Here is a 26,808-nt window from a genome sequence, read left to right as displayed (position 1 = left end):
TGTCATTTTTACTCTTATTTAATTTATTACTATTTTTGTTATTTTACAGAGAAGAAGAGGTATCTTGCAGTGGACCTCTATCTCAAAAACAAGCAGAATTTTTTCTTTCTCAGCAGGTATGTTAATTCTGCAAATTATCATGAAGTTTTAAAGATTTTTGTGACATTCTGTATTATGGCATATGCCTGTGATGTTGAGAGGTTTATTAGTGAATCTGCATTATCCTTGACTCTTGGTTCTACCTTTTCCACCAACAGTGTAGTTGTAGCTATGTATCCCTTATTTTTTGTGATTTTATTTTTCTATTAACTTTATAATGAAGGTTCCTTTAGTAATGGTGTGTGCCCAGAAACACACGAGTTAGAAGATGTGCTTCCCTTCTCCCAACGTTTGTTTTTTATGGACATTTTTCATATATTAAAAATGTCAAAAAAAAATTATAAATGCCCGTAAGCCCATCACCTTTATCCCACAGTTAATATTTTGTTGTGTTTACCAAATACTTACCTATCTTTTAGCCAATTATAAATATTTACCCATCCTCTATCTGATTTCATCTTTATTTTTTTGCAGTACTAGGGATTGAATCTAGGGACACTTTACAGCTGAGCTACATCCCTAGGCCTTTGTATTTTATATTTTTTACTTTGAGACATAGTTAACTAAGTTGCCCATGCTGGCCTCAAACTTGTGACCCTCCTGCCTCAGTTTCCCAAATTGCTGGGGTTTCAGGCCTGTGCAGCCACACCCAGCTTTATCTTACATTTTGATGTATTGCAAGTTGCAGACACCAGTATACTTTAATATAAGCATTTCTTTTTCTAATATACCTTTTTATTATTATTGTTATTATTATTTTGACTTTTTTTTTTTTAGTTGTAGGTGGACACTGTATTTTTATTTCGTTTTTATGTGGTGCTAAGAATCGAACCCAGTGCCTCATGCATGGTAGACGAGCACTCTACCACTGAGCCACAACCCCAGCCCAGATACAGACATTTCTTTTTGCTGCTTTTGAGCCACATGTTTTCATTTTCTTGGTAATGTAAGCTGAACATTTTTCCTTCTGTTATTTTCAGTATAGAATTTTTATTTTTCGTCCTATTTTTCTAGCTTTTTCTGATTTTGTTAATTTCTTTCTGGTTAGGTGCAGTGGTACATGCCTGTAATTCTAGTGATTTGGGAGGCTGGGTCAGAGGGATGGCAAGTTTGAGACCCTTGTCTCAAAGAATGAAAAGGGTTGGGGATGTGGCCCTGTGGCAAAGCACTCCTGGGTTCAATACCCAATACCCCCATACTCCCCAAGAGTTTTTTTTCTGCAGGAAGATATAACATTTAGATCTAGATAAAATTTATGTACTCACTTCTGCAGGTTAATTTCAGACAGGTTAGAAAAGCTCACCTACACAATGGTTAACTCTAAGGAAAAAAATGCTTGTCAGCTGTATCCTCCTCTCCCCCACATCTCATTACATTACAGATGGATTAAAGAGTTAAATGTGAACGCTTAAAGTTATAATTAGAGGGGCTGGGAACGTGGCTCAAGCGGTAGCACACTTGCCTGGCATGCGTGCGGCCCGGGTTCGATCCTCAGCACCACGTACAAACAAAGATGTTGTGTCTGCCGATAATTAAAAAATAAATATTAAAATTCTCTCTCTCTCTCTCTCTCTCTCTCTCTCTCAAAAAAAAAAAAATAATAATAATAATTAGAGGGCTGGGGATGTGGCTCAAGCGGTAGCGCGCTCGCCTGGCATGCGTGCGGCCCGGGTTCGATCCTCAGCACCACATACCAACAAAGATGTTGTGTCCGCCAAGAACTAAAAAATAAATATTAAAAAAAAAATTCTCTCTCTCTCCTCTCTCACTCTCTCTTTAAAAAAAAAGTTATAATTAGAACAGTAGGAACTACATATTAACTTTTAACTGATCTGGGTGGGGAAAGACTTTCTAAACATAAAAGCTGGGGAAGAAAACAAGTAGAAGATCATTTGCTTTTTCAGCATAAAAATTAATATCTTCCTGTCATAACATGTTCTAACAAAATTAGAAGGCAAGCAACAAAATGTAAAAGCATTTGCAATAAATGTGAGTGAAACGGCTGGGGATGTGGCTCAGGCGGTAGGGCGCTCGCCTTGCATGTGTGCGGCCTGGGTTCGATCCTCAGCACCACATACAAACAAAGATGTTGTGTCCGCTGAGAACTAAAAAATAAATATTAAAAAAATAAAAATGTGAGTGAAAGGGAATACCTTTTCTTTAGAAACCATTTTCAAAGACTATTTGATGATGAGACAGTTTAAAATGTTATTATTTTATGAACAGGAAGTAAAATTATGTCATATTCTAATCTTGTTAAAAATGTGTTGTGCATGTGCATCCACTTAGCACACACATTCATAATCTCATACAGGAAAAAATAGGATAAAATACACTAGAGTATTAATATTATTTTTGTGTGGTTGGATTATAGATTTTTCTTCTGTACCTTTTCCATAGTTTTGGAATTTTCTATAAATGATATAATGAATTAAAAGTGGAATGAGAAATTGCTACTACTTATGCAAAAACTAGACAAAATTGGAGTAAATTGTCTATAAACTCATTAGCATTTAGTTTGAGACTAGTTTTCTACACATGCATTAGCTTTGCATCACTGTAATGAAATAACTGACATAGGCTGCTTAGGAGGTAAAGAGAGGTTTATTTTGGGCACAGTTTGGGAGTTTCAAGTCCAAGATCAGGTGGCCCCATTGGTTTGGGATTCTAGTGAGGGGTGCACATCCTGGTAGGAATATATGCTGGTGATCACGTCTCTCACCAGAAAACAGAGACTGAGGAAACAGACTGAGAGACCAATATTCTACTGTCCTTTTCAAAGGAATGCTCTGAATGACCTAAGTCATTCATAGGCCTTGTCTTTTAAAGGTTTCCCTGCAGCATTGCCAACCTGGGGACCAAGGCTTTAACACGTGGACATTTAACATCCAAACTATTGCAACATGATTTGTATAATTGTTATTGATATTACCCATAAGAAACAACTAGGGTGGGACAGGGACCTGGATATCACAGGGCACTTTGCAAGTAAGCACTGGAGTTAGAAGGATAAGTAAACACGTTGCATGCCTGGAAGGAGCTTTTACTTTCTGGGAAGGGTCAGACTGGCCATTTTAATGTAGTCTATTAGGTGCTACAGGAAGGGAAAGTACAGAAGGCTTGTAAGATCTCGCCTAGTCTAGAAAGTGATAGAAACAAGTAGCTGAAATCTAAATTGGGACCTGGAGGGTGAGCTAGATGTGGGCATAGTTGGCTAGTCCTGGGAAGGGTGTGCAGGTGGGGAATAGTGTTCAGGATACTTGGTGTTTTGAGGAGAGGAAGCAGCCATGTGGATGGTAAAGAGGAGAATGTGTTCCAGTCAGGTCCTGGAGTGAGGGCAGAAGGCAAGGACTGAGGAGACCAGGACTGGACCTTAAGGGCTCTCTGTGGAAAAGAAAATCATCAAGTGATGCTAGTTAGTATGTATTTTCATGTGTTAATTAACCATATCTTTTTACTGAGTTGACATTTTAAATTTCAGGCTTCTTTGTTAAAGAATGATGAGACTAAAGCCCTCACTCCAGCTTCCTTGCAGAAAGAATTGAACAACTTGTTGAAATTTAATCCTGATTTTGCTGAAGCGGTGAGTCTTTTCTGGAATTTGTTGCTGAGATGGAAGAAGGTCAAGGCTGTTTGGTATATTAAATAGCCACACAAATGAGGATCAATCTTAACATTGGCCTAAGTTCTTGAAAGAATATTGACAAGAAACAGCACAAGTTGCAAAGCTCCTCCCACCCTCACCTAGCTGTAGGGCATTGCTTAGCTTTTGATGTTCTTTCATTTGTCATCTCTGATGATGTGAGCTTTGGACAGATGATGATAGAAAAGACTGATCAAAAAAAAAAAAAAAGAAAAAGAATATGAAAAATTGTGTTCTATATGTGTAATAAGAATTGTGATGCATTCTGCTGTCCCTAGCCTTTATTATTTTGTATTTTGAGACAGGGCCTTGTAAGTTGCTGAGGCTTTCCTTGAATTTGTGATCCTCCTGCTTCAGCTTCCTGAATTGCTGGGATTATAGGTGTGCACTGCTGCGTCCATTTATGAACATTTTTATCACCCCCTTATTTCACCCCTTAATAGGGATTGAACCCAGGAGTGCTCTACCACTGAGCTACATCCCAGCCCTGTTTATATTATTCTGAGACAGTCTTGTTGAATGCCCAGACTGCCTCAAACTTGTGATCCTCCTGCCTCAGCCCCCCAAGTTACAGGGATTACAGGCGAGCAACATAATGTGTAGCTGTTTTTTCCTTAAATTTTAATAATTTAATTCCTTAGGATTTTTAACTCTGAAAATTTTTCTTCACTAAGTTTGACTTAGTATCTGGGTTTGACATCAGAGTTTTTTTATATGTGGAAATATGCCCATTTTTCTTTGTTGTAAATTAGCAAAAAGTTTGATTCAGTGATTCAAAATAAAAGAAAGTAATGAATTTTAATTTCAGTAACTCACTGTGTTTTAATTTGGGCATTTAGAAAAATCAGTTTTGTACTTTGCAATGAATTTAGGTTTTAAGATATTTAGATTTGAGCTTACAGTGTTCCTCAATACCTGAACTAGGTGAGGCCTGCTGCCCTTGTGTGTCATTCATGGATCCTAATGCAATCAGAGGCTTAATGGATGTATGTTTGGGATAAAATTGACACAAACAGTAATGACACTCCCAATTTTTATTCGTGGACTCCCTCTGGAGCAACTGTGCTAGCTCTTATTGAGAAAAGATAAGATAAATCTTGACTTTTCTCAAGGGTAGGGGAAATAACAAGTGTGTAGCCCATGGTGCTCTCCATAATAGTGTTCCAGCAGAGGAAGAGCAACTTTTTTAAAAATGTGGGGGGGCTGGGGATTTGGCTCAGCAGTAGAGCGCTCGCCTCGCATGTGCGAGACCCTGGGTTCGATCCTCAGCGCCACATAAAAAATAAACAAGTGAAATAAAGGTGTTGTGTTCAACTACAGCTAAAAAATAAATATTTTTTAAAAATGTGGATTATTTCTTGTTTCAGCATTACCTTAGCTACTTGAACAACCTCCGCGTCCAGGATGTTTTCAGCTCAACACACAGCCTCCTTCATTATTTTGACCGCCTGATTCTCACTGGAGCTGAAAGTAAGAGTAACGGGGAAGAGGGCTATGGCCGTAGCTTGAGATATGCTGCTCTGAACCTGGCTGCTTTGCACTGCCGCTTCGGTCACTAGTAAGTTTATAGATTTTTTTCCATGTAGACATTGAAAAAATGATGTTAATTGAGATGTGCTTTTAAAAAATATTGTATTTTTTAAAAATAAGAAAAGAAAGTCTTCAACTTAATTTTTCACTGACTTCAAAGAGTGAATAGACCCTTTTGCACTGGCACAGGTTAATGAAAGCCTTTTACCTAAGTAGTCCGCCCCCTGGTGTCACAATTTAGCATTACTGTCTTAGTGCCAGGCCTCTGGATTCATTACTTCTGAGAAACAGCACAGCCATTCAGTGAAAAAGAAATTAGGCAATTAGGCCAGAAATCCCCAGCAGGAATTTTTGGAGGTAATAATAGGACTTTAAAAGCCATTTTTAGTATTTTCAAAAATGAATTAAATAAAAATAAGTAAAAATTGTTTCAGACAGCACAAAAAAAAATGAAAAGGAAGTTTTTCCTCTATTGGAATAAAGACTGCACATGCTTGCTAAAAGCCACATGTTTGCTTCTGGATGGAGTCCAGGCAGCCAGTAAGGTGACACTGGTTTATTTTATTGCTAAGCTATACCTGTATTTTTAATGTATAAAAATAGGAAAATAAATTATTATTTAGTAAATAGAGTTAGATTTCAATAACTCACCAGAGGCTGTTTTGGAAATGAGGAAATGATGTGAATAATGGTGAAATGTAGGAAATTACTAATTGAATGAGTTATATTGTCCCGTACACCCCACCCTGTGACTTTTTACTATTTAACAAAACTGTTGCTGCTCATGGTGGTATATGCCTGTAATTCCAGCAGTTTGGGAAGCTGAGGCAAGAGGATTGTGAGTTTAAAGCCAGCCTCAGCAACTTATCGAGGACCTGAGTAACTCAGTTCTAAATAAAATATAAAATAGTTCTAAATAAAATATAAAATAGGGCTGGGGATGTGGCTCAGTGGTTGAACACCCCGTGATTCACTCCCCAGTACATCTCTGCTATAGACATCTTTGATTAGAGACATTAGGGTGTGTTAATAGAAGAATGGTATTCAAAGTTCAAGAATAAAGAAGTACCAGGAAGCACCCAGGGAATTCTGTTAATTTCTGGTTGTTAGATTTTGTTTTATTTTTTGGTACTGGGGTCTGAACCCAGGGCACTCTACCACTAAGCTACATCCCCAGGTCTTTCAAACTTTTTTATTTTTTGGTAGGGTCTTGCTGAGTTTCCCAGGCTGGTCTCAAACCTGAGATTACAGACACATGCCACCATGTCCTTCCTGGTTGTCAGGTTTCAAAAGAGATGTAGACAAGCTGGAACTTGTGTGGGGGACAGTCTTAAAAGCTAGGACACATGAATAACGTGGGAAGGATGTAAGAACATTTAGCCTGGAGAACATGTTAGCCAAGTATCTGTTAACATCTTCAGGTAGTGAAAGGTCATGTGAAAAAGATTTGGATTGATTGAGATGTGGCTGCCAGATAAGGTTGAGAGGGGGTGAGCACCAGGTAAGGGTGTAGTGCTTCATTTTATGTAGATGCCAGGTGCAGTGGTTCCAGCTACTTGAGAGGCTGAGTGAGACCTTGGCTCAAAAAATGAAAAGGGGCTGGGTATGTAGCTCAGTGATTGAGTACTTGCCTACCATGTCTGAGGCCTTGATTTTAGTTCCCACAATGGAGGGGGTGCAAATTTCTCTATATAGAACTTCCTGATAAAGGTGTTAGTGGGGTACTCAGGCTTAGGCCAGGAATGTCATCACGGGAATTCAAACAGCAGATTGATACTTGGAAATGTTTAGGATAGTCCAAACTCCCTGATTTTGTGACATTGCATAATACTTTATAATAACTAATTTTTCTTTGCCTAGCTTTAATAACCACTTGATTAAGGTCTGTCTTGTATTTTCTTTTTTGTGGTGCTGAGGATAGAACCCTTAGTGTCCTGTGTGTGATGGCACTCCCTCTACCACTGAGGTACATTCCTGCAGCAAGGACCTTTCATTATTTTATATATTCATAAATAATAGCAATACCATTTGTAATATTTGCCAATAATTTCTTTCTTGCTTTCTTTTTTTTGGTTGGGGGAGGTTTGTAGAGATTGAACCTAGGGTTAGGGTTAGGGTTAGGGTTAGAGCCACATCTCTAGTCTTTTTCTTTTTTCTTTTTTTCCAAATATCTTTATTTATTTTTATGTGGTGCTGATTATCGAACTCAGTGCCTCACACGTGTGAGGCAGGCACTCTACCAGCCCCAGGCCTTTTTCTTTTTTGAGACAGTTTTACTAAGTGGCTAAAGCTGGCCTCAAACTTATGGTCCTTCTTTCTCAGCCTGCTCCCAAGCTACTGAGATTACAGACAAGTGCCACTACACTTGGCACCAGTAACTTGTGTTAAAAACTGCTTTCCTGCCACATGCATCATGCCTGTAATCCCAGTGACTTGGGAGACTCAAGCAGGAAAATTCAAATTGACTACTGACAAAGACCCTTAGCAGTTTTTATGTGATCCTGTTTTAAAATAAAAAAGGGCTGATAATATAGCTTAGCTGTAAATCATTTCTGAGTTTAATCCCCAGTATCCAAAAATAAATACATAAAGCTTTCGCTGGTGTTCAGAAATTTGTATACAGGGCTGGGGTTGTGGCTCAGTGGTAGAGCACTTGACCTTGCATGTGTGAGGCACTGGATTCAATTCTCAGCACCACATATAAATAAATGAATAAAATAAAGGTCCATCAACAACTAAAAATTTAAAAAGAAATTTGTATACAGCCTCTTAGATACAAATAAACTTTTGGTCTGCAGAATTTCTTTGTGTTTACAATATTGTCAGTGGATAGACAGCTAAAATTGGATGAATCCAAGTGAGAAAAGGAGGGATTTATTTATTTATTTATTGGGGGTGGGTACCAGGGATTGGATTTAGGAGTACTCAACCACTGAGCCACACCCCAGCCCTATTTCGTGTTTTATTTAGAGACAGGGTCTCACTGAATTGCGTACCACCTCGCTTTTGCTGAGGCTGGCTTTGAACTCAAGATCTTCCTGAGCCGCTGGGATTACAGGCGTGTGTCACCATGCCTGGCAGAGGGTTTTTATTAATGTGTCATTCTTTTCAATTTACTCATGTCCAGACATCCCCCCCCTTCCTATATCTATGGTCCTGTATAAATCTGTGTCACTTGACTAAAAGAATTGTGGAGATTTCTTGAAAATCTTAATTTTTATTTGTGGAGCATCTACCATGCACTAGGCACAGTTCAGCTCCTAGGGATATAGAAGTGAGAAATGAACCAACCTGTTGTGGAGCTTATCATGAAGGAGATGGACACTATAAACAGGTAGCAGCTCAGCTTTCTCTGATCTCTGCTGACCTAACATTTGAACAGAGGTTTAAAGGATTTATGGGAGTTGAGTGCTCTGTGGTGGAGATAATGTTCATGTCAGTGAGAAGAGCATGTGTAAAGGCCCTGAGGCAGGGTTTATGTGGCACATTTGAGGAGCAAACAGTGTGGTTGGAATCCTATAAGTGAGGAGGAGGGGAATATGTTTAGGGAGCTGGCAGGATCAGAGCAGTCCTAGAAGCCAGGTGAGGACTTTGGCTTTAACTCTAAGTGACACAGAAAGCCCTTGTTCAGAGGCTACAGACCTGTCTGCTCTGGCATTTGGAAAATAGCAGACGCCTCATTCATTTCAGATATTGTAACCAATTTGTCTCTTCTCTTTCACTGAAAACTCTTATTAGGATTTTTTGATTAACTGCAATGGAAAACAAGAAGATCCCTTTAGGATTTGTCTTGACTTTCTTGACATTTCTGTGTTGTAAATCTACATTTTCTTCCTGTCTTGGAAAAAATATCTCTTTTTAGGCCAGTTTTAGAATACTATCTGTATAATTCTCCTAAAGTGTTTTCACCCCCTAAGCATAACATTATTTGATTATCAATTTTCCATGAAGTTAAATCAACTGATATTTGTGAAGGACTTATATGTGCAGTTATGCTTCTTGCCTTTAAATAGCTTATGTTCTAGAGCAACATTAAAAGGGATTTAAAAGAAGGGCAAAGTAGGTAAAATGTATCTGGTTTCCTCTTTTTTCCTTTGGTACTGGGGATTGAACTCAGGGGTACTCAACCACTGAGCCACATCCCCATCTCTGTTTTGTATTTCATTTAGAGACAGGGTCTCACTGAGTTGCGTAGTGCCTCGCCATTGCTGAGGCTGGCTTTAAACTCATGATTCTCCTATCTCAGCCTCTTTCAGGTGTGTGCCACTACGCCTGGCTCCTCTTTTTTTTTTTTTTTTTTTTTGGAGACAGGGTGTCTTTCAGTTTCCCAGGTTGGTGTCAAATTTGCAATCCTCCTGCCTTAGCCTCCTGAGTCATTGGGATTATAGGCATATGCCACTGGCCCTTGCTTGGTTTCTTTATTTGAACAAACAATTATTGAGAAAAAAAAATTCAGCACTACCCAATTCAGATTACTCATGTGAGGCTATTGCTAATGTTGGAAGAAAATTTATTGTGTATGTTTTTCCTTAAGTGACACCCAAGAATTTCTGGTCCTATTTTTAGATCTTTAGTAACCTGGTGTTTTTAAAGCTTCTATTCTGTTAATTTGCCATTGGGAAGACCAAAATTTAAGATGTGGCTTTTACCATCTAGAGGTTTATAAAGTGGTTGATGAAATAAAATTAATACAGGTTTAGTAAGTAGAAGGTAGTACATAGTAATATTTAATGAAACACACAGGGTGTTTATAGAAGTGAGTGCTCAGCAGAGCTGAGAATAGCTGGCTAGACGTCCACAGAAATTGAGAGGATGGAAGAGACATTCCAGACTTGGCAGGGACGCTCATGGAAAAGAATCTTCGGGCTAGGGTTGTGGCTCAGTGGTAGAGTTGTTGCCTAGCATGTCTGAGGGTTCCATTCTCAGCACCGTATATAAATAAATAATAAAATAAACAGCCTATCAACAATTAAAAAAAAGAAAAGTGGGGGGAATCCTCAAAACACTTCTAAAAACTAATTTTGAAAAAATAATAAAGGGGCTGGGGATGTGGCTCAAGCGGTAGCACACTCGCCTGGCATGCGTGCGGCCCGGGTTCGATCCTCAGCACCACATACAAACAAAGATGTGTCCGCCGAGAACTAAAATAAATAAATAAATAAATAAATTCTCTTTTTCTCTCTCGCTCCCCCTCTCCTCTCTCTTTAAAAAAAAAAAGAAAAAATAATAAAAGCAACAAATGCACATATTAAAAAAAATCAATGCAGAAAGGAATGCAGTGAAAAGTAAAATATTACCCCTCTCCTTGCCTCTCCTCTCAGTGGCTGACAACTGAAACATCTCAGAAACAGACATAAAAGCCATCCCTTCATTCCCTTTTTAGTAGACATTCACTTTAGAAGGCACATGTTTTGTATCTCGGCTGTTGGTGTTTCCTGCTGTAGAGGTTGGGGCACGCCTCCGAGAGAACCAACCGTAAATAGTCATAACTTCCAGCCCAGAGTCCTGCTCTCCAATGACTTGTGTACAGATGACTTCCTGCTACCGATGTTTGCACATGTTTGTAATTGTTAATGGTTATTAATGTTTAGTCTGTCATTAGTCAACAGGCAGAGCTCGCCCTGCAGGAGGCAATTAGGATTGCCCAGGAGTCCAACGATCACGTGTGTCTCCAGCACTGTTTGGTGAGGCCGTCCTCTGGTCTTGGGATTTTGCTCATGGGTCCAGGTGGCCTTCCAAAGGCCTCATTTGAACCAAGTTGTTTTGCAGTTGGAGCAAAGTTCTTCAGTAATGAAGGGAAACTTCTTTGGTGGTGGGAGGTTCAGAAAGGGCAACCCATGTTTGTTTACCTTTTCTGCTTTGGGGGCATTTCCTGTCTTTATATTTTAATGCAACTTACCATAATAAAAGTAAATATCAACTATCACATTTAATGTTGGCATTAACATTTAATGTTGGCATTAACAAAAAGATGTATGTTACACCTAGTAACTGGGTGAGACATTTCTGTAAATATAATCATGAAATACAGCTAGAATAGCAGAAGTCATTTGAGGATCACCTGAGAATCTCATTTCTCAAAGGCCACTTGGGGGTTTTGTGCTTTTCTCTGAAACACCTGCCACTCAGCCACTGTCAAAGGAAGCTGTGACTTGTTTATTTCAGTTTGATAGGTTTCATTTAGGATCATAATTTGTGATAGTATTTTAGGGGGGTTATTTTTTCCCTTTTTAATTCTTGTGCCCATATTGATATTTCACTAGAACATTAGCCATGTTATGATATAATTTGGTGATTGTCTCTTGCCAGAGCTGGCTTTATGTGCTGGGGCAGAAGAGATCCGATAGCTATGTTCTGCTGGAGCATTCTGTGAAGAAAGCAGTACATTTTGGGTTACCGGTAAGGCTCATCTTTCTGTGAGATTGTTTAAATAAGTGGTGTTGAGCCTTTGTCTCTTTTCCACCCACCTTTGTCATGAACCAGTGATAGGGTTAGGACGGGTATTATGACGTGTGGTAGTTTTCTCTGACTTTAACTATTAATCAAACTACTAAATTCTGTTTGGTAGGTTTCTCTCTGTTCCTTTTATTAACATCATCTGTGGAAGCTCTATTGCTTTGTTAAGAGATCTTTGTTTAGTTTATTGAGCAACATTTACTTAGCACCTAGACACTTAGGAAGATTTTTAGGAAAGGTGTTTTTTAGTGGTGCTGGGGATCAAACCCAGGGCCTCACAAGTGCTAGGCAAGCATTTATCAATATCCCCAGTCCAGGATGTCTTTATTTTTAAACCAGGGGTTGGCAAACTTTACAGCCTGTGGGCCAGATATGGTGTTCTGCCTGCTTATGTATTGCCTTCAAGTTAAGAATGGTTTTTACATTTTTAAATGGTTGTGGAGTAAAAGACATAGCAAATTACGTAAGAGGAACCAAATATGGCCTGCAAAACTTAAATTATTTGCTCTCTCATCCTTTAGAACAAGTTTGCTGATCCTTGTTTTAAACCATATTCAAATCCAAAAACCAGTAAACCTGACAGGCAAATTTGTCCTTTCTCATTTTGAGTGACGGGAAAGGACCTGAATTATAGTCCTCAGTGACCTATACAGAGGGCATTACTAGGTCATAGTCTGTTTCCAGGAGGTAGTAATGACTGAAAGTTGAGATTACTGTTGCTTGAAGAACCTTAGTCTATCTCAGAAACATTTACCACACACTGGATCATAGGAAATAGAACTGCTTAAGCTTCTGTCTTAGAATCTTCAGTAAAAACGAAAGTGGTTATGTGCAGTCATTTAGCGCACATGCTTCTCAAGTCTGTAAATCATCCGTGTGATTTACTTCTCAGAAAGGAAACTTAACACGGTAGAAATGAAGTGGCTCCTTGAAATAAATGATAGATTTCTTAAGTTCAGTTTTTGCTATGGATTTAAGCTGACTCTTTCTAGTTGAGCTTTCATCCTTGAAGATTATACTAGTAGATCATGAGAAGATAATTTGTTGCTCTTGATAGGCATCCTCTTTTGATCTCCTATAACCTAATGTGCCTGGCACTGTTTGACATATTATTTCATTGTAATCCTTACAACAATTCTTTATGATAGGTTTGATGCCCATTTTACAGATGAGGAAGCTGAGGCTTAGCTAAGAAGCTAAGTGACTGGCCCTAAGTCACACAGTAAGTAGCAGAGGCAGTGATTAAGTCCAGGTTCACCTAATGCCAAAGCCCTGGCTCTTTCCTGTGTATCCTCTGCTTCTCTTCCAGCCTTAGTTTTTCAGCAACACATCTCACATGGGTCAGGGTTAAGGTCAGGTTGTAGGTACTTTCCTTTTAAGTAGAGCTATCACTGTGCATGTGCTGAAATGTGAAATCCACCACATTTCTGAAGAGCAAAGCAAATTCTGTCATGTAATCTCTATCTTGGGTCGTGGGTATATCTGTCCCCTTAGTACCTCGCCTCCCTGGGAATACAGTCCCTTGTTCAACAGAGAGCTTTTGCTGGGAAGACGGCCAACAAACTGATGGATGCCCTAAAGGACTCTGACCTCCTGCACTGGAAACACAGCCTGTCGGAGCTCATCGATATCAGCATCGCCCAGAAAACGGCCATCTGGAGACTTTATGGCCGCAGGTAGGTTTTTAGGCACATTGCCAAGACCTTGGTGGTGTGAATCCTTAAGATTCACAGGAATCTAGGTTAGCAGAAGCTAGCACACTGGTTCTATGAAAGGCCAGACATACAAGGTTTTTTTTAACCACCTTTGGAAGTTGTTCATGCAGGGGATTAGATAAAATGCTTTAAAATCTGAAAACATTTTGTAGTTTGCACGACCTTTGCAAGGTTTTTTCCCCATGCACATTATTTACTCCTGCCAACTGCTCTGTGAATAACTGATGGGTGATCTCCTTCTGGTTCACACATTTTCCCAAGATCTCAAATGTAGTTGACCAGTGTCTCAAACACAGATCTTCTGATCCCAAGCGTTTTGCTCCTTTGCTTTGCAACAAGAACCTCTCTTCTAGTTTGTAGGTTGCATGGCCTTCCTCCCGCAAGTTGAGCGTCCTTCATTCCTTGCACCTATTCTGTTACCCAAGGTGTTTTGTCTGGAATGTTTCTAGCCTCATGTTTTTCCTCTTCCACTTAGCCACCTTTAGCTTGGAAGTAAACTTAACTAGATTGTAACCCTGGAGCCCTGTCACTACCTTGCCTTTTACCTAGACAATCTGCTATTTCTAGGAATTCAGTAATAAAAGGAAGTGCCTCTTTTACCAGTCTTGTTTTTGTATTTCAGATAATTTTTTGGCACGGCGTGCTCTGAAACAGCTGCCGACACTGGCCACTGCTTGCATTGCCAGAGCAGCCGGTGCCAGGATGGCATCGGGTCTGCATTTACCCGTGAAACCTAATTAGCATTCTGTGACCTCAGGGGAAATCGAGGGTGGGGAGGTAGGGGGCGGGGGATCTGGGAACTTGGAGCTCCCAGCTCTGCTGTAACCACTCCACATTTCCTGGGGGCCTTACATCTAGGATACTTTTCTGCTCTCCTTGACTTGAGGGCCGGAGAGTTGGTGTTGGGAGGTAGTTGCTTCTACATGGCCCGAGCCTGCAGAGGGGTTAATTTCCTGTGTTTCCACTTAAGATAACTGTAGGTTATGGCCAAGGGGTAAGTCTGGGCCTGTTGTCTGAAGGGAAATCCTGTTCCCTCTCCTCACCCAGCACTATGGCACTGCAGCAAGCCCAGATGTTGCTGAGCATGAACAGCCTGGAGTCAGTGAATTCCGGAGTGCAGCAGAACAACACAGAGTCCTTTGCTGTCGCGCTCTGTCATCTTGCAGAGCTACATGCAGAGCAGGTAGGCAGGTTGGGTTAGCTTTTTTTTTTTTTTTTTTTTTTTTTTTTTTTTTTTTTTTTTTGAGAGAGTGAGAGAGGAGAGGAGAGAGAGAGAGAGAAATAATTTTTAATATTTAGTTTTTAGTTCTCGGCGGACACAACATCTTTGGTATGTGGTGCTGAGGATTGAATCCGGGCCGCACGCATGCCAGGCGAGCGCTCTACCGCTTGAGCCACATCCCCAGCCCCTGGGTTAGCTTTTTGTCTCTGTGACAAAATACCTGAGATAATCAACTTAAAAGAAGGGAAGATTTATTTTGGTTCATGGCTTCAGAGGTTAGCCCATGGTCACTTGGCCCTATTTCTTTGGGCCTGTAGTAGCCCCGTACATCAAGGTGGAAACACAGCGGAGGAGTCTATATACCTTACCTCATGGCAGCTGAGAAGCCAAGAGACAGACGGGTGTGGGTCCAAATGTTGCATTCAGGGGTATGCCTCCAATGACCTAACTTCCTTCCACTAGGCTCCATTTTCTAAAGGTTCTGCCACCTCCCGGCAGCACTACAGGCTGGGAACCAAGCCTCTTAACATATAGGCCTTTGGGGGACATTTCATGTCCATATTGTAGCACAGGTGGTAAGGTCAGTATGCTTCTGGAGTACTGGAGGATCTGCCACTTCTCTCCCTTAGTACTTAAAAAAATCACTGCATGTGTCTTGAATGGGTCTCATTGGTGTTGTGAGTCAAGTGAAATCTCACTTATGGAAAAAGATTTAAAGGTGGAGTCTACAAGATGTGTTGAAGTTGGGATCTTTTTTTGACATTAGTATAGGAAGTAAGAGGTTGGCTAGTTCCATTAAAAAATAGAACAAAGAGGAATCATTAAAATGTGGAGTACAGGTTTGTGTTTAAATGAAAGGGGAAGAGACTAATGAATGGATAGCTAAAATGATAATAGCTAATGTTTGTTCACATTTGTTCTGTGCCAGGCCAGTGCTTTGTTATTTTATGTATTGTCTTACAGAACCTTCTAGTAGCTTCATGAGGTCAGCATTTTTTTTTTAAGTTGTAGCTGGACACCATTTATTTATTTTTGTGTAGTGCTGAGAGTCGAACCTGGTACATCATACATGCGAGGCTAGCACTCTATCACTGAGCTACAGCCCCAGCCCATGAAGTCAGCTTTATCATTACCCCTGTTTCACAGAACAAGAGATTGAGGTCCAGAGAGCTGGCTCAATGCCCGCTACCAGTATGTGTCAGTCCTGTCTCCATTCAAGTCTGGTTGACCCCAGAGAGGAGTGGTAGCAATTGAGCATAACCTTGACTTAGAGCCTGACTTATTTTACTTGATTCTCTTTAAAAGGGATGAATTATAGCTTCTCTCATGCTGCTCTAGCAAATTTCCCTGTGGTGAAAATTTTTGGGGGGTGATTAGAGATCGGGAAGCCTGTTTATCTGCATCTTAGTGTATGTTCCATCTCACTGAACATACTATGTCTATAAGTACATTTCCTTGATCACATTATTTTTCTTGATAGTTTTGTGGTGTACATTATTGTTAGATTGTTTCATAATGCTCAGTATTCCTTCATCCCAGTGTGAAGATTGAAGGGTGGTTTCCACCCCTTTCAGAAGTCTGGAAACACTTCCCCTCTGCTGAGCACATTTTAGCACTTTAGTCCTTTCAGTAGCTGGGCTCTGGCTCTTGGATGCCACTGTGTCCTTGGACTGCTTCCTTCCTGTTCCTGTGCCCACACATCTTGGGCAATACCAGGTCAAAAGAGCAGACCAGCAATGCTTGCTGTTCACTTTCCCCCAGGAATGTTTCATGTCCACATCTTGTTTTTTCCTTCTTAATGGCATTGGAACTTTCAGTACCACTGTTTTTCATTCTGTGTCCTGGGTAAGTGGAGCACTTGTTAATGAGGGAGTCAGTGAACACTCAAATGTTTAGCATGAGCCTCCTGTGACTTTATCTACAGCTCTCTATTGAGATATAGTTCAGTGCCATTTAATTCGCCTTTAAAGTGTTGTTTCAAGACTTGTCCTTTTCTCCCCTTCTCCTGCCTGCTTTAGAAAGACTTTTCTAGTTTTAGAACATGAAGCATGTGAATATACTCCCTGGGTTGATGACTGTCACATTTTTAATTACACAGGTTGCACCTGTGAAATTAAGCTTTGCCTACTGTGGAGAAGGCAGCTTTATGATGAGTCTGTTTCATTTCTTTTGTCTGCTTTTTAAACTGAACTCCAAATAAACTAGATGCTGCACTGTGTTTTTGGTGTGGCAGTGCTTGGGTAGAACCTGTAAAGACATGAGGGATTCTGGGGGCTGGGATTGTGGCTCAGTGGTAGAGCGCTTGCCTAGCATGTGCGAGGCCTTGGGTTCAATCCTCAGCACCACATAAAAATAAAATAAAGATATTGTGTCCAATTACAACTAAAAAATAAATATTAAAAAAAAAAAGTAGTAGTTAGGGACTTTGAACTGCTCGTGGAGCTCCCTGCTGCAACCCAGAGGGAGTGGAGTTAGTTCTTTTTCTAAGGTTGCCAGCCCCTTTTGTGTTCTCTGAGTAGTTCTGGGTCCTCTGTTAGCCTTGGGTGTAGCAGGGCACAATGGGAGTGTTTTGGGTATACAATTTAAGGTGTCTCTGCTTGGCCTGAAGTTGACAGCTCACCTCTATCCATATGTTCAGCTCATTGTGACAGTCATGAAAATACGTGGCGAGGTTGGCCAATTAAGACCAGCGTGATAGCACATCTGTCATCCCACCACAGGCTAAGGCAGGATGGTCGCAAGTTCAAAGCCAGCCTGGGCAACTTAGTGAGATCCTGTGTCAAAATAACACTGGTTGGGATTGTACTCAGTGGGAGAGCAGCCCTGGTTCAATCCCCGTTACTACCAGAACAAAAGATTGGCCAGTTAAAATCATAAGAACAAATATTAACGATCTTTATTGTAATTCAGTGTAATTTCCACTTACAAAGTGTGCATTACCTAATAAGAGTTGGGGTTAGATAGTATATGAGTATAAAAATGAATAGTATTCACAGAAAAAGCATAAATGGCCTAAATGACCAAAAATCAATTTCAGCCTAGTTGTGGAAGAATTAAACAATGGAATAGTAGTTTTCAGTATCAGGCCAAGATGCAAAACTATTAGGGGGGAGGAAGGGATAGGATGCTGCTACAAAAATACTGGTGTGGCTATAGAGGGTAATTACTAACCTATATCAAAGAACTTAAAAATGACCATCATTTCTACTTCTCTGGTTTAATTCTAAGGAAATAATTGGACATCATGCAAACTGGGCATCAAGATATTCATTAAAATATTTTTTAAATGGAAAAATTAAAAGCAACCAAAATATCCAAACCTAAAAGGTTATTTTGATGTACCACAATTAATTTGCCTAATAATATATTATGGTGGTACAGGTTTCATTTATGGACACTGGAAAGATTAATTTATTAAAAAATATTTATTGAGTGACTACCATGTTGGTAGTGTTATACATAATTGACAAAAATAACATGTATAGGTAGGTATTTTTGGAATATTTATGTATTTAATATGTATATGAGTAAAAGAAGCTTAGAAGGAGGTATGTAAGCCAAAACATGAACTGTGATTAGCTTTCATGGAATTAAAAGTAATTTGTCTTTTCTTACTATTTACACGTTTTGTAATTTTTTTCCTAGAAAAAAACATATCTTACATGATAATTTTCTTAACGTTTTTGAAAATGAACGAAATTCATTAGAACCTTTAAAAGAACAGCCCTTAGAAATGCAGTTCTGGGCTGGGGATGTGGCTCAAGCGGTAGCGCGCTTGTCTGGCATGCGTGCGGCCAGGGTTCGATCCTCAGCACCACATACAAACAAAGATGTTGTGTCCGCCGAGAACTAAAAAATAAATATTAAAAAATTCTCTCTCTCTCTCTCTCTCACTCTCTTAAAAAAAAAAAAAAAAAGAAATGCAGTTCCACAGTCTGCCTAGTGTCTTCTCGCTGGCTGTGTCAAGAGTTGGACTGTGTGGACCTGCCTGTGGTGTTCAGATGTGGTTTCAACACATCTGAATCAAAACCTGTCCTTTGATTTTAGGGCTGTTTTGCCGCAGCTGCTGAAGTGTTAAAGCACTTGAAGGAACGATTCCCACCTAATACCCAACATGCCCAGGTAACCATCATGATCTTGGGTTTACTTCTGAAAACAATGTTTTTCCACTGTAACAAAAAGAAGGGTATTTTACAATGTTCCCTCAGAAAAATAATATTGAGCCAGGTGCAGTGGCATATGCCTGTAATCCCAGCAGCTCTGGAGTCTGAGACAGGAGGATCGTGAGTTCAAAGCCAGCCTCAGTAAAAGTGAGGCATTAAAAAAATCGAGTGGGACTCTCTCTAAATAAAATACAAAATAGGGGGGCTGGGGATGTGGCTCAAGCGGTAGCGCGCTCGCCTGGCATGCGTGCGGCCCGGGTTCGATCCTCAGCACCACATACCAACAAAGATGTTGTGTCCGCCGAGAACTAAAAAATAATAAATATTAAAAAATTAAAAAAAAAATACAAAATAGGGCTGGGGATATGGCTCTGTGGTTGAGTGCCCCTGAGTTCAATCCCCAGTACCTAAAAGGAAAAAAAAAAAAAAAGAAAAATAATATTGAGTTAAAAATGAAATTGTTAAAGGACACATACAGGGTGATATTATTTATTTTTAGTACAAAGCTCAAAAAAATACAGGCTCCCCAGGTGTGGTGGCACACACCTGTAATCCCAGCACTGAGGCAGGAGGATTGAAAGTTCTAGGCCAACCTGAACAATTTAGTGAGACCCTGTTTCAAAATAAAAAATACAAAGGGCAGGGGATATGGCTCAGTACGTAAGGCCCTGAGTTGTATCCCTGGTACCACAAAACAAAGAAACAAAAACATATAGGCTTATACTATGAGCGTTTAAGGGTAAGTATATGTGTTATAAAAGAATAGGAATGGGAATAGCAGACACCGAACTGAGTGCTTGCTACTTGAAAAAGTGAGAGGAAAATGGAATTTGCAAAGAACTCCAATAGTATGTCACAGTGTTGGAGTAAATACGTGAGCTAATAAAAGCGATATGTGAGTTGATAAAGTTAATTGGTGGCGCATTATTTTATATTTGTTAAATATTTGTTATTTTGTTCTTCATGCTTTTATGCAAGCTTGAAATATTATAAAACTTTAATCTCAAAAAAGGGAATATGTGTGAATTATAGTAAGGATATTTGCTAAGTAAGTACTTATAAAATACTTTTGTGTCCTCATTGGCTAATAATGTTAACATTTGTCATTTGATGCTTAATTTTTTTTTCCTTATTAGTTATGGATGCTATGTGATCAAAAAATACAATTTGACAGAGCAATGAATGATGGCAAATATCATTTGGCTGATTCACTTGTCACAGGAATCACAGCTCTTAATGGCATAGAAGGTGTATATAGGTAAGAAAGTTGGAAAGAAAGTTGGAAAACTTTAATCCTAGAATAAAATAATTTTTAGATGGCTTAATTTTACTGCAGTTTTGTTTTCTGTGTGTATTGATTTTATTTACTTTAGTTAAAGAAAAAACTTTTTTACAGAAATTTAAAAATTGATAAACAAAATGAAAGTAAGTATGTCCCAGAGATAGTCACTAATATTGCGATAACTGTAATTCTAAACTTTTTTCTGGCATGCATGTGTGTGCATATACATGTATATGCTTGCACATATACATTTATACACACATACAGGGTTTTTTGTTTGTATTTTTTCTTTGAACAAAAAATTAAAATAGGCAGTTTTCCCCTTGGGAGGTTACAGTCTAACTGAGGAAATAGTCTCACCCCTGAAGTGGTTATAGTTAAAACACTTGCAAGCATCAGTACAACTACTTGTGTTTATTTTGAATCTGTTTCAGAAAAGCAGTTGTACTACAAGCTCAGAACCAAATGTCAGAGGCACACAAGCTTTTACAAAAATTGTTGACATACTGTCAGAAATTAAAGAACACAGAAATGGTGATCAGGTAAGGGGTCTCTTGTGCCTTTCATGGAGATGGTGTGGTGGATCTTCTCATCCCATGTTTTCCTCTTTGCTGTAGTGTCCTGCTTTCGGTGGCAGAGCTGTATTGGCGATCTTCCTCCCCTACCATTGCGATGCCTGTGCTGCTGCAGGCTCTGGCCCTTTCCAAGGAGTATCGGTTACAGTACTTGGCCTCCGAAACTGTGCTGAATTTGGCTTTTGCCCAGGTAAGCTGATCTCTGTTTTTATAGCACATTTGTGCTTTAACAACTGGTGAGTCTGTTACTACTTTTTGGTATTGAAAAGAGTAATATTGAGGGCTAATAATTTTCAGGGCTGAGGTGTAGCTCAGTGGTGGAGTCTGGAAAGGGAGCCTCCATGTGCAAGCCCTCCAAGGACACCTGTAGAATTGTGAACCCGTTGACAAGGTGACACTTTCCAGCAGCACTGACTTTCCTGATATGTGCATTTAGTAAAGGGGACTCACCTCTTCAGTGAGGACACTTCCATCATTGTAATTAGTAGCTGGCACAGAGTGATACTTGGTTTAGCAACAAAGGAATGTGAATATAGAGAAGAGGTCCAGTGTAGTGAGTGGCCCATACCTCTGATCCCAGCTATTTGGAGGTTGAGGCAAGAGGATCACTGGATCAAGGCCAATCTGGGCAACTTAGCAAGACTTTTTCTCAAAATAAAAAATAAAAAGGAGGGCTGGGGATACAGCTCAGTTGGTAGAGTGTTTGCCTCTCATTCACAAAGCCCTGGGCTCAATCCCCAGCACCGCCAAAAATCTAAGTTGAGCTAGAGTTATGGTTCAGTGGTAAAGCGCTTGCCTAGCATGTGTGAGGCACTGGGTTCAAACCTCAGCACCACATAAAAATAAATAAACAAAATAAAGGCATTGTGTCCATGTGCAACAAAAATAAATAAATAAATAAATAAATAAAATTGTCTCTGTTAAATGTAGAATAAGGTTGTATGTAATAAATACACAAATATTAACGTTTCTTCAAATTTAAATAAATAAAACCCCTCCCATTTCAATAAGTTCATTAGGCAAAAAAAAAAGAGAAAATGAGTTATATGTTGAAAGTTTGTTTCTTTTTATGTGTGTGTTAGAGCCTCTTGGATGCTAACTAAGCAAAATACTCTACACTGAGCTACACCTCAGCCCTGAAAAGTTTTCAAAATCAGATTATATTTTGTCTTTTTTTTTTTTTTTTCTCCCCTGGTAAAGGCCATGATGGACTCTCTATTCATGGCTGTATCCCTTGATACCTAGCAGGACCTATACCTAGTAAATATTGTTGAGCAATTCAGTCAATTTAAAACCCACTTGAGGCTAGGCATGGTGGCATACATCTGTAATCCCAAGCCACTCAGGAGAGTGAGGCAGGAAGATTGCAAGTTCAAGGCCAGCCCCAGGAACCTAAGTAAGACCCTGTCTCAAAAAAGGGGTGGGGGAGGGGCTGGGATTGTGGCTCAGTGGTAGAGCACTTGCCTTGCAAGTATGAGACACTGGGTTCGATCCTCAGCACCACATGAAAATAAAGGTATTGTGTCCGTCTATAACTTAAAAAAAATATATATATATATATTATTTTATATAATTTTATATATATATAACTTTATATAATTATATATATATATATATAATTTTTTTTTAATCAGAAAAAGGGCTGGAGATGTTGCTCAGTGGTAAAGCACCCCTAAGTTAAATCCCTGGTGCAGAAGGAAGAAAGGGAGCGGGGGGAGGGGAATCACTTGAGGAATTGGCTAAAGCAGAGGTTCATAGAATTCCTGGGGAGATTTTTAAAATATCCACATATCTGGGCTTGTCTTGGATCTCCTGAGTCAGAATCTCTAGGGATAGAGTCTAGCAATCTGTTCATTATAAGCCAAATTCATCAGTGATTCTTATTTCTTAGTTAAGATAAATTTACCATTTTAACCATTAAAAGTATGCAGTTCAGGGGCTGGGGATGTGACGCAAGTGGTAGCGCTCGCTTGGCATGCGCGAGGCACTGGGTTCGATTGTCAGCACCACATAAAAATAAAGATATTGTGTCCAACTAAAACTAAAAAATAAAATATTAAATTAAAATGTACAATTCAGTAATTTTGAGAATATTGACAGTGTTGTACAACCATTGTAACTGTCTAATTCCAGAGTTATTTTCATGATACAAAAAGGAAACTGTATATTAAAACATTCACTCCTGAATCCTCCCTCCTTTCCTCCAGCCCTTGGCAACCACTAATGCTTTCTATTTCTGTGTATTTGGCTATTGAAGACGTTTCACTATGTGGTCTTTCTGTGTCTTGCTTCTTTGACTTAGCAGACTGTTCTCAGTCTGAATGTCTGAATCATATTCCATGATATGCAGAGGCTGCATTTTGTTTGTGCCTGCATCAGATGATGGACATTTGGGTTGTTTTCAATTTCTGGATGTTTTGAATAACTGCTCTTCATGTTCAAGGGGAAGCTTTTGTTTGAATACCTGTTTTCTGTTCTCTTGGGTAGATGGAATTGCTGGGTCACATCATTTAGTTAGATTTTTTGAGAAACTGCCAAAATATTTTTGGCACAAATGGTGCTAAATGGTACATAATGACTGCATCCCATCATTTTATATTCCAACCTGCAAGGTCAGAATGTAATCTCCACAGTCTTGCCAGTGCTTGTCATTTTCTGTTTTTTATTGCTGTCTTCTTCCCAGTGGACTGGTATATCATTGTGCTTCTGTTCACTTCCCTTCTGACCAGTAATGTTGAGCATCTTTTCATGAGCTTATTGAGCATCTGTATATATTCTTTTTTTAAAAAAAAAAATTTTTTTAAATGGACATATTACCATTATTTTATTTACTTTTTTATGTGGTGCTGAGGATTGAACCCAGTGCCTCACATGTGCTCAAGCGCTCTACCACTGAGCTACAACCCCAGCCCTCAACACTGCACACAAATAAATGAATAAAATAAAGATCCATCAACAACTAAAAATGTATATTAAAAATTTTTTTGAAATCCCATATGAACATTTATGCAAAAATTCTCAAGAAAAAACTAGCAAACCAAACCCAGCAGCACTGGATTTGGCATTAAAGTAATAATGGCCTCACAAAATGGGTTAGGAAATGTGTCTTCCTCTTCTGTTTTTGGGAAGAGTTTGAGAAGAATTGATGTTAACCCTTTTTTTTTTTTTAAATTTTTTTAGTTGTAGTTGGACACAATATCTTTATTTTAAGTTTGGCAGAGTTGGCTCCTACCTTTTCCTTGTCACTGCTTCTTTTTGGTTATTGATTCGATTTTTTCCTTCCCTTTCTTGCCTCTTTGATTACTGCTGTACCACCACTTCCTCTTCCTTCTTTTCCACCTCTTCCAATTTCTTTACTTTCTGTAGGTCTGTTCAGATATCTTTTTTTTTTTTTTTTTTGTTAGAGTGGAAGTAAAAGAGTAGAAGTGGAAGTAAAAGACTTCCCCCAGAGGAAGAAGGGGCCCAAAAGGCGGAATCCTCCCCCCCCCTTTTTTTAAAGCTCCATTGTAAATCTTTTATTTGTTTTTTATGTGGTGCTAAGGATCAATCCCAGTGCCGCCTCCTTTTTCTTGGTCAATCTGACTCAGTTTGTTGATTTTGCTAATCTCTTTGAAGGACGAACTTTTATTGATTCTCTCTTGCTTTTTAATTCTCTATTTTGTTTGTCTCCACTAACATTATTATTTCCTTGCCTCTATTAGCTGTGAGTTTAATTTGCTCTACTCCTGCTAGTTTCTTAAAGTGGAAGATTAGCTTGTTGATTTGAGATCTTTCTTGATCTTTGTTTTGTAATGTGTGCCTTTACAGTTAAAAATTTCCTTGAGAACTGCATCCCATGAATTTTTACCTCATCTTATAAATTTCAAAAGTTGTTTGTTGTTAAGTTGTGTATTTGTATGTCTCAGAGCGTTTTCTAATTTGTCTTGTGATTTTTCCTTTGGTTATTTAAGGGTGTGTTTAATTTCCAGGTATTTTTGAATTTCCTAATTTCCTTCTGTTAATTTCTAATTTCATTTCATGTAGTCATTTCATCATTCCATTCTTTTTAAGTTTGCTGAGTTGTTTCTCTGCCGTGTGAGTGAAGCACTAGGTTTAGTCCTAGCACCACACACAAAAAAGGGTTGGGGGCTTGGGTTTTGGCTCAGTGGTAGAGGGCTTGTCTAGCATGTGCGAGGCACTGGGTTCGATTCTCAGCACTGCATATAAATAAGTAAATAAAATAAAGGTCCATGAACAACTAATAAAAATATTTAAAGAAAGGAGGGGAATGTTGGGGTGCCAGCCACAGTGACGCATGCCTGTAATCCCAGCAGCTCTGGAGGCTGAGACAGTAGGATCGCAAATTCAAAGCCAGTCTCAGCAATGGTGAGGCCCTAAGCAACTTTGTGAGACCCTGTCTCTAAATAAAATACAACATAGGGCTGGGGATGTGGCTCAGTGGTTGAGTGCCCCTGAGTTCAATCCCTGGTATCAAAAAGTGTGTGTGTGGCTGGGGATTTACTGTTATTTTGTAGCCTAACATATGGTCTCTCCTGGAAAATATTACATATGTACTTGAGAATTTGTATTCTGATATTATTGATGATGTGCTTGATAGGTGTCTGTTTAGGTGGTCTGGTTCCTTACTGATCTTCTATCTACTATTTTATTGAAAAGTGAGATATTGCACACTCTGAGCTCTTTTTTTTTAAGAGACAGGGTCTCACTAAGTTGCTTAGTGCCTCGCTGTTGCTAAGGCTAGTTTTGAACTCGTGAGCCTCCTGAGCAGATGGGATTATAGGTGTGCGCCACCATACCCAGCTCTCTTTAGCTTTTATTGTTGAATTGTCTATTTCTACCTCCGGTTCTGCCTGTTTTTAGATTTTGTATATGTTCAGACTTTGTAGTGTATATATGTTTACAGTTGTTATATCTTGATAAATTGATCCTTTCATGAGCATATAATGGCCTTTTTCTCTTATAGCAGTTTTTGAACTAGGTTATTTTGCTTGATTATTAATATAGACACAGTACTATTTTGGTTACTGTTTGCATTGAATATGTTTCTGTCATTTTACTTTCAACCTATTTGTGCCTTTTAATTTAAAGTGAGTCTCTTATATACAGCATATAGTTGGATAATTTTTAAAATCCATTCTGTGAATTTCTTTAAATTCATTTAATCCATTTATATTCATTGTCACTCAGTGTCATTGAATGTAAATAAAGGACTTGCTTTTAATTTGCTATTTGTTTCTATATATCATACCTTCTTTGAACCACAGTTCCTTCATTATTGCGTTCTTTTGTGTTAAATAGATGTTTTCTATTTTCTAGTTCATTATTTTAATTCCCTTGCCATTCTTTCACTCTACACTTTTTGAGTTAGATTTTCTTAGTTTTTATTCTCCTCCCAGTAATTCATAAGAGTTCAAACTCTCAGAATCACCAATGTAAAGGATATCAATTCTGAAGCTTTGTAAAGACAGAACTTTTCCACATGTGAGTAACTACTCCCTACTGCAGGAATGTGGTGCCTGCCATAATGCAGTGTATGTCAGGGAGAAAATAAGCTAGAGTGTCATGAGGACGACCAGAAACCACTCTTCCCAGCAGCATGGTGGGCGTGGTGTGTACAGTGCCGTGGTGTTTCTTTTTCAGCTCATCCTTGGAATCCCAGAACAAGCCTTAACCCTCCTCCACATGGCCATCGAGCCCATCCTGGCTGATGGGGCTATCTTGGACAAAGGCCGTGCCATGTTCTTAGTAGCCAAGTGCCAGGTGGCTTCAGCAGCTTCCTATGATCCACCAAAGAAAGCAGAAGGTAGGAAACTGTGCAAAGATTGTTAGGCATTGCTCATTTTCATGAAAGCTTTTAAAATTTAGGACTCAGAAGAGGAAAAGACATTAAAATGGGGGCAGTAAGTTCTGAGTGTTCACAAATATTTCCTTAAAATTTTATACAGCATTTTAAAGTGCTTTCATCTGCATGTTTAGTAGGAGGGTCAGGGGCAACTGAGTGGCAGTTTTAACCTCCAAGGCTTAAAATCTGTTTTAAAACCTTACCAAGGAGGGCAAGGGTTGTAGCTCAGTGGTGGAGTGCTTGCCTTGCACATGTGAGTAACTGGGTTTGAGCCTCAGCAC

The 26,808-nt window shown here is 39.2% G+C and overlaps 1 protein-coding gene across 2 annotated transcripts in view; it reads left to right on the top strand.

Moving 5' to 3' along the window:
- The window catches only part of ANAPC5 (anaphase promoting complex subunit 5), a 39,381-nt gene that overhangs the window by 11,916 nt on the left and 657 nt on the right, over positions 1–26,808 (top strand). Inside the window, exons 5-16 of one of the 2 annotated variants that reach the window (XM_081285220.1) lie at positions 50–116; positions 3,581–3,682; positions 5,110–5,300; positions 10,875–10,956; positions 11,582–11,671; positions 13,262–13,404; positions 14,491–14,626; positions 18,713–18,787; positions 19,965–20,086; positions 20,545–20,652; positions 20,728–20,875; positions 26,326–26,488. In XM_081285220.1, the coding sequence (XP_081141346.1) occupies positions 50–116; positions 3,581–3,682; positions 5,110–5,300; positions 10,875–10,956; positions 11,582–11,671; positions 13,262–13,404; positions 14,491–14,626; positions 18,713–18,787; positions 19,965–20,086; positions 20,545–20,652; positions 20,728–20,875; positions 26,326–26,488 (1,427 nt within the window). Of the gene's footprint in view, positions 1–49; positions 117–3,580; positions 3,683–5,109; positions 5,301–10,874; positions 10,957–11,581; positions 11,672–13,222; positions 13,405–14,490; positions 14,627–18,712; positions 18,788–19,964; positions 20,087–20,544; positions 20,653–20,727; positions 20,876–26,325; positions 26,489–26,808 lie in introns of both variants that reach the window. The other variant, XM_081285219.1, reaches the window with a different exon arrangement.

The sequence above is a fragment of the Spermophilus citellus genome, assembly GCF_964194105.1.
Source record: "Spermophilus citellus genome assembly, chromosome: 3".
Classification (NCBI taxonomy): domain Eukaryota; kingdom Metazoa; phylum Chordata; class Mammalia; order Rodentia; family Sciuridae; genus Spermophilus; species Spermophilus citellus.
This window is presented reverse-complemented; position numbering and strand designations above follow the sequence as displayed.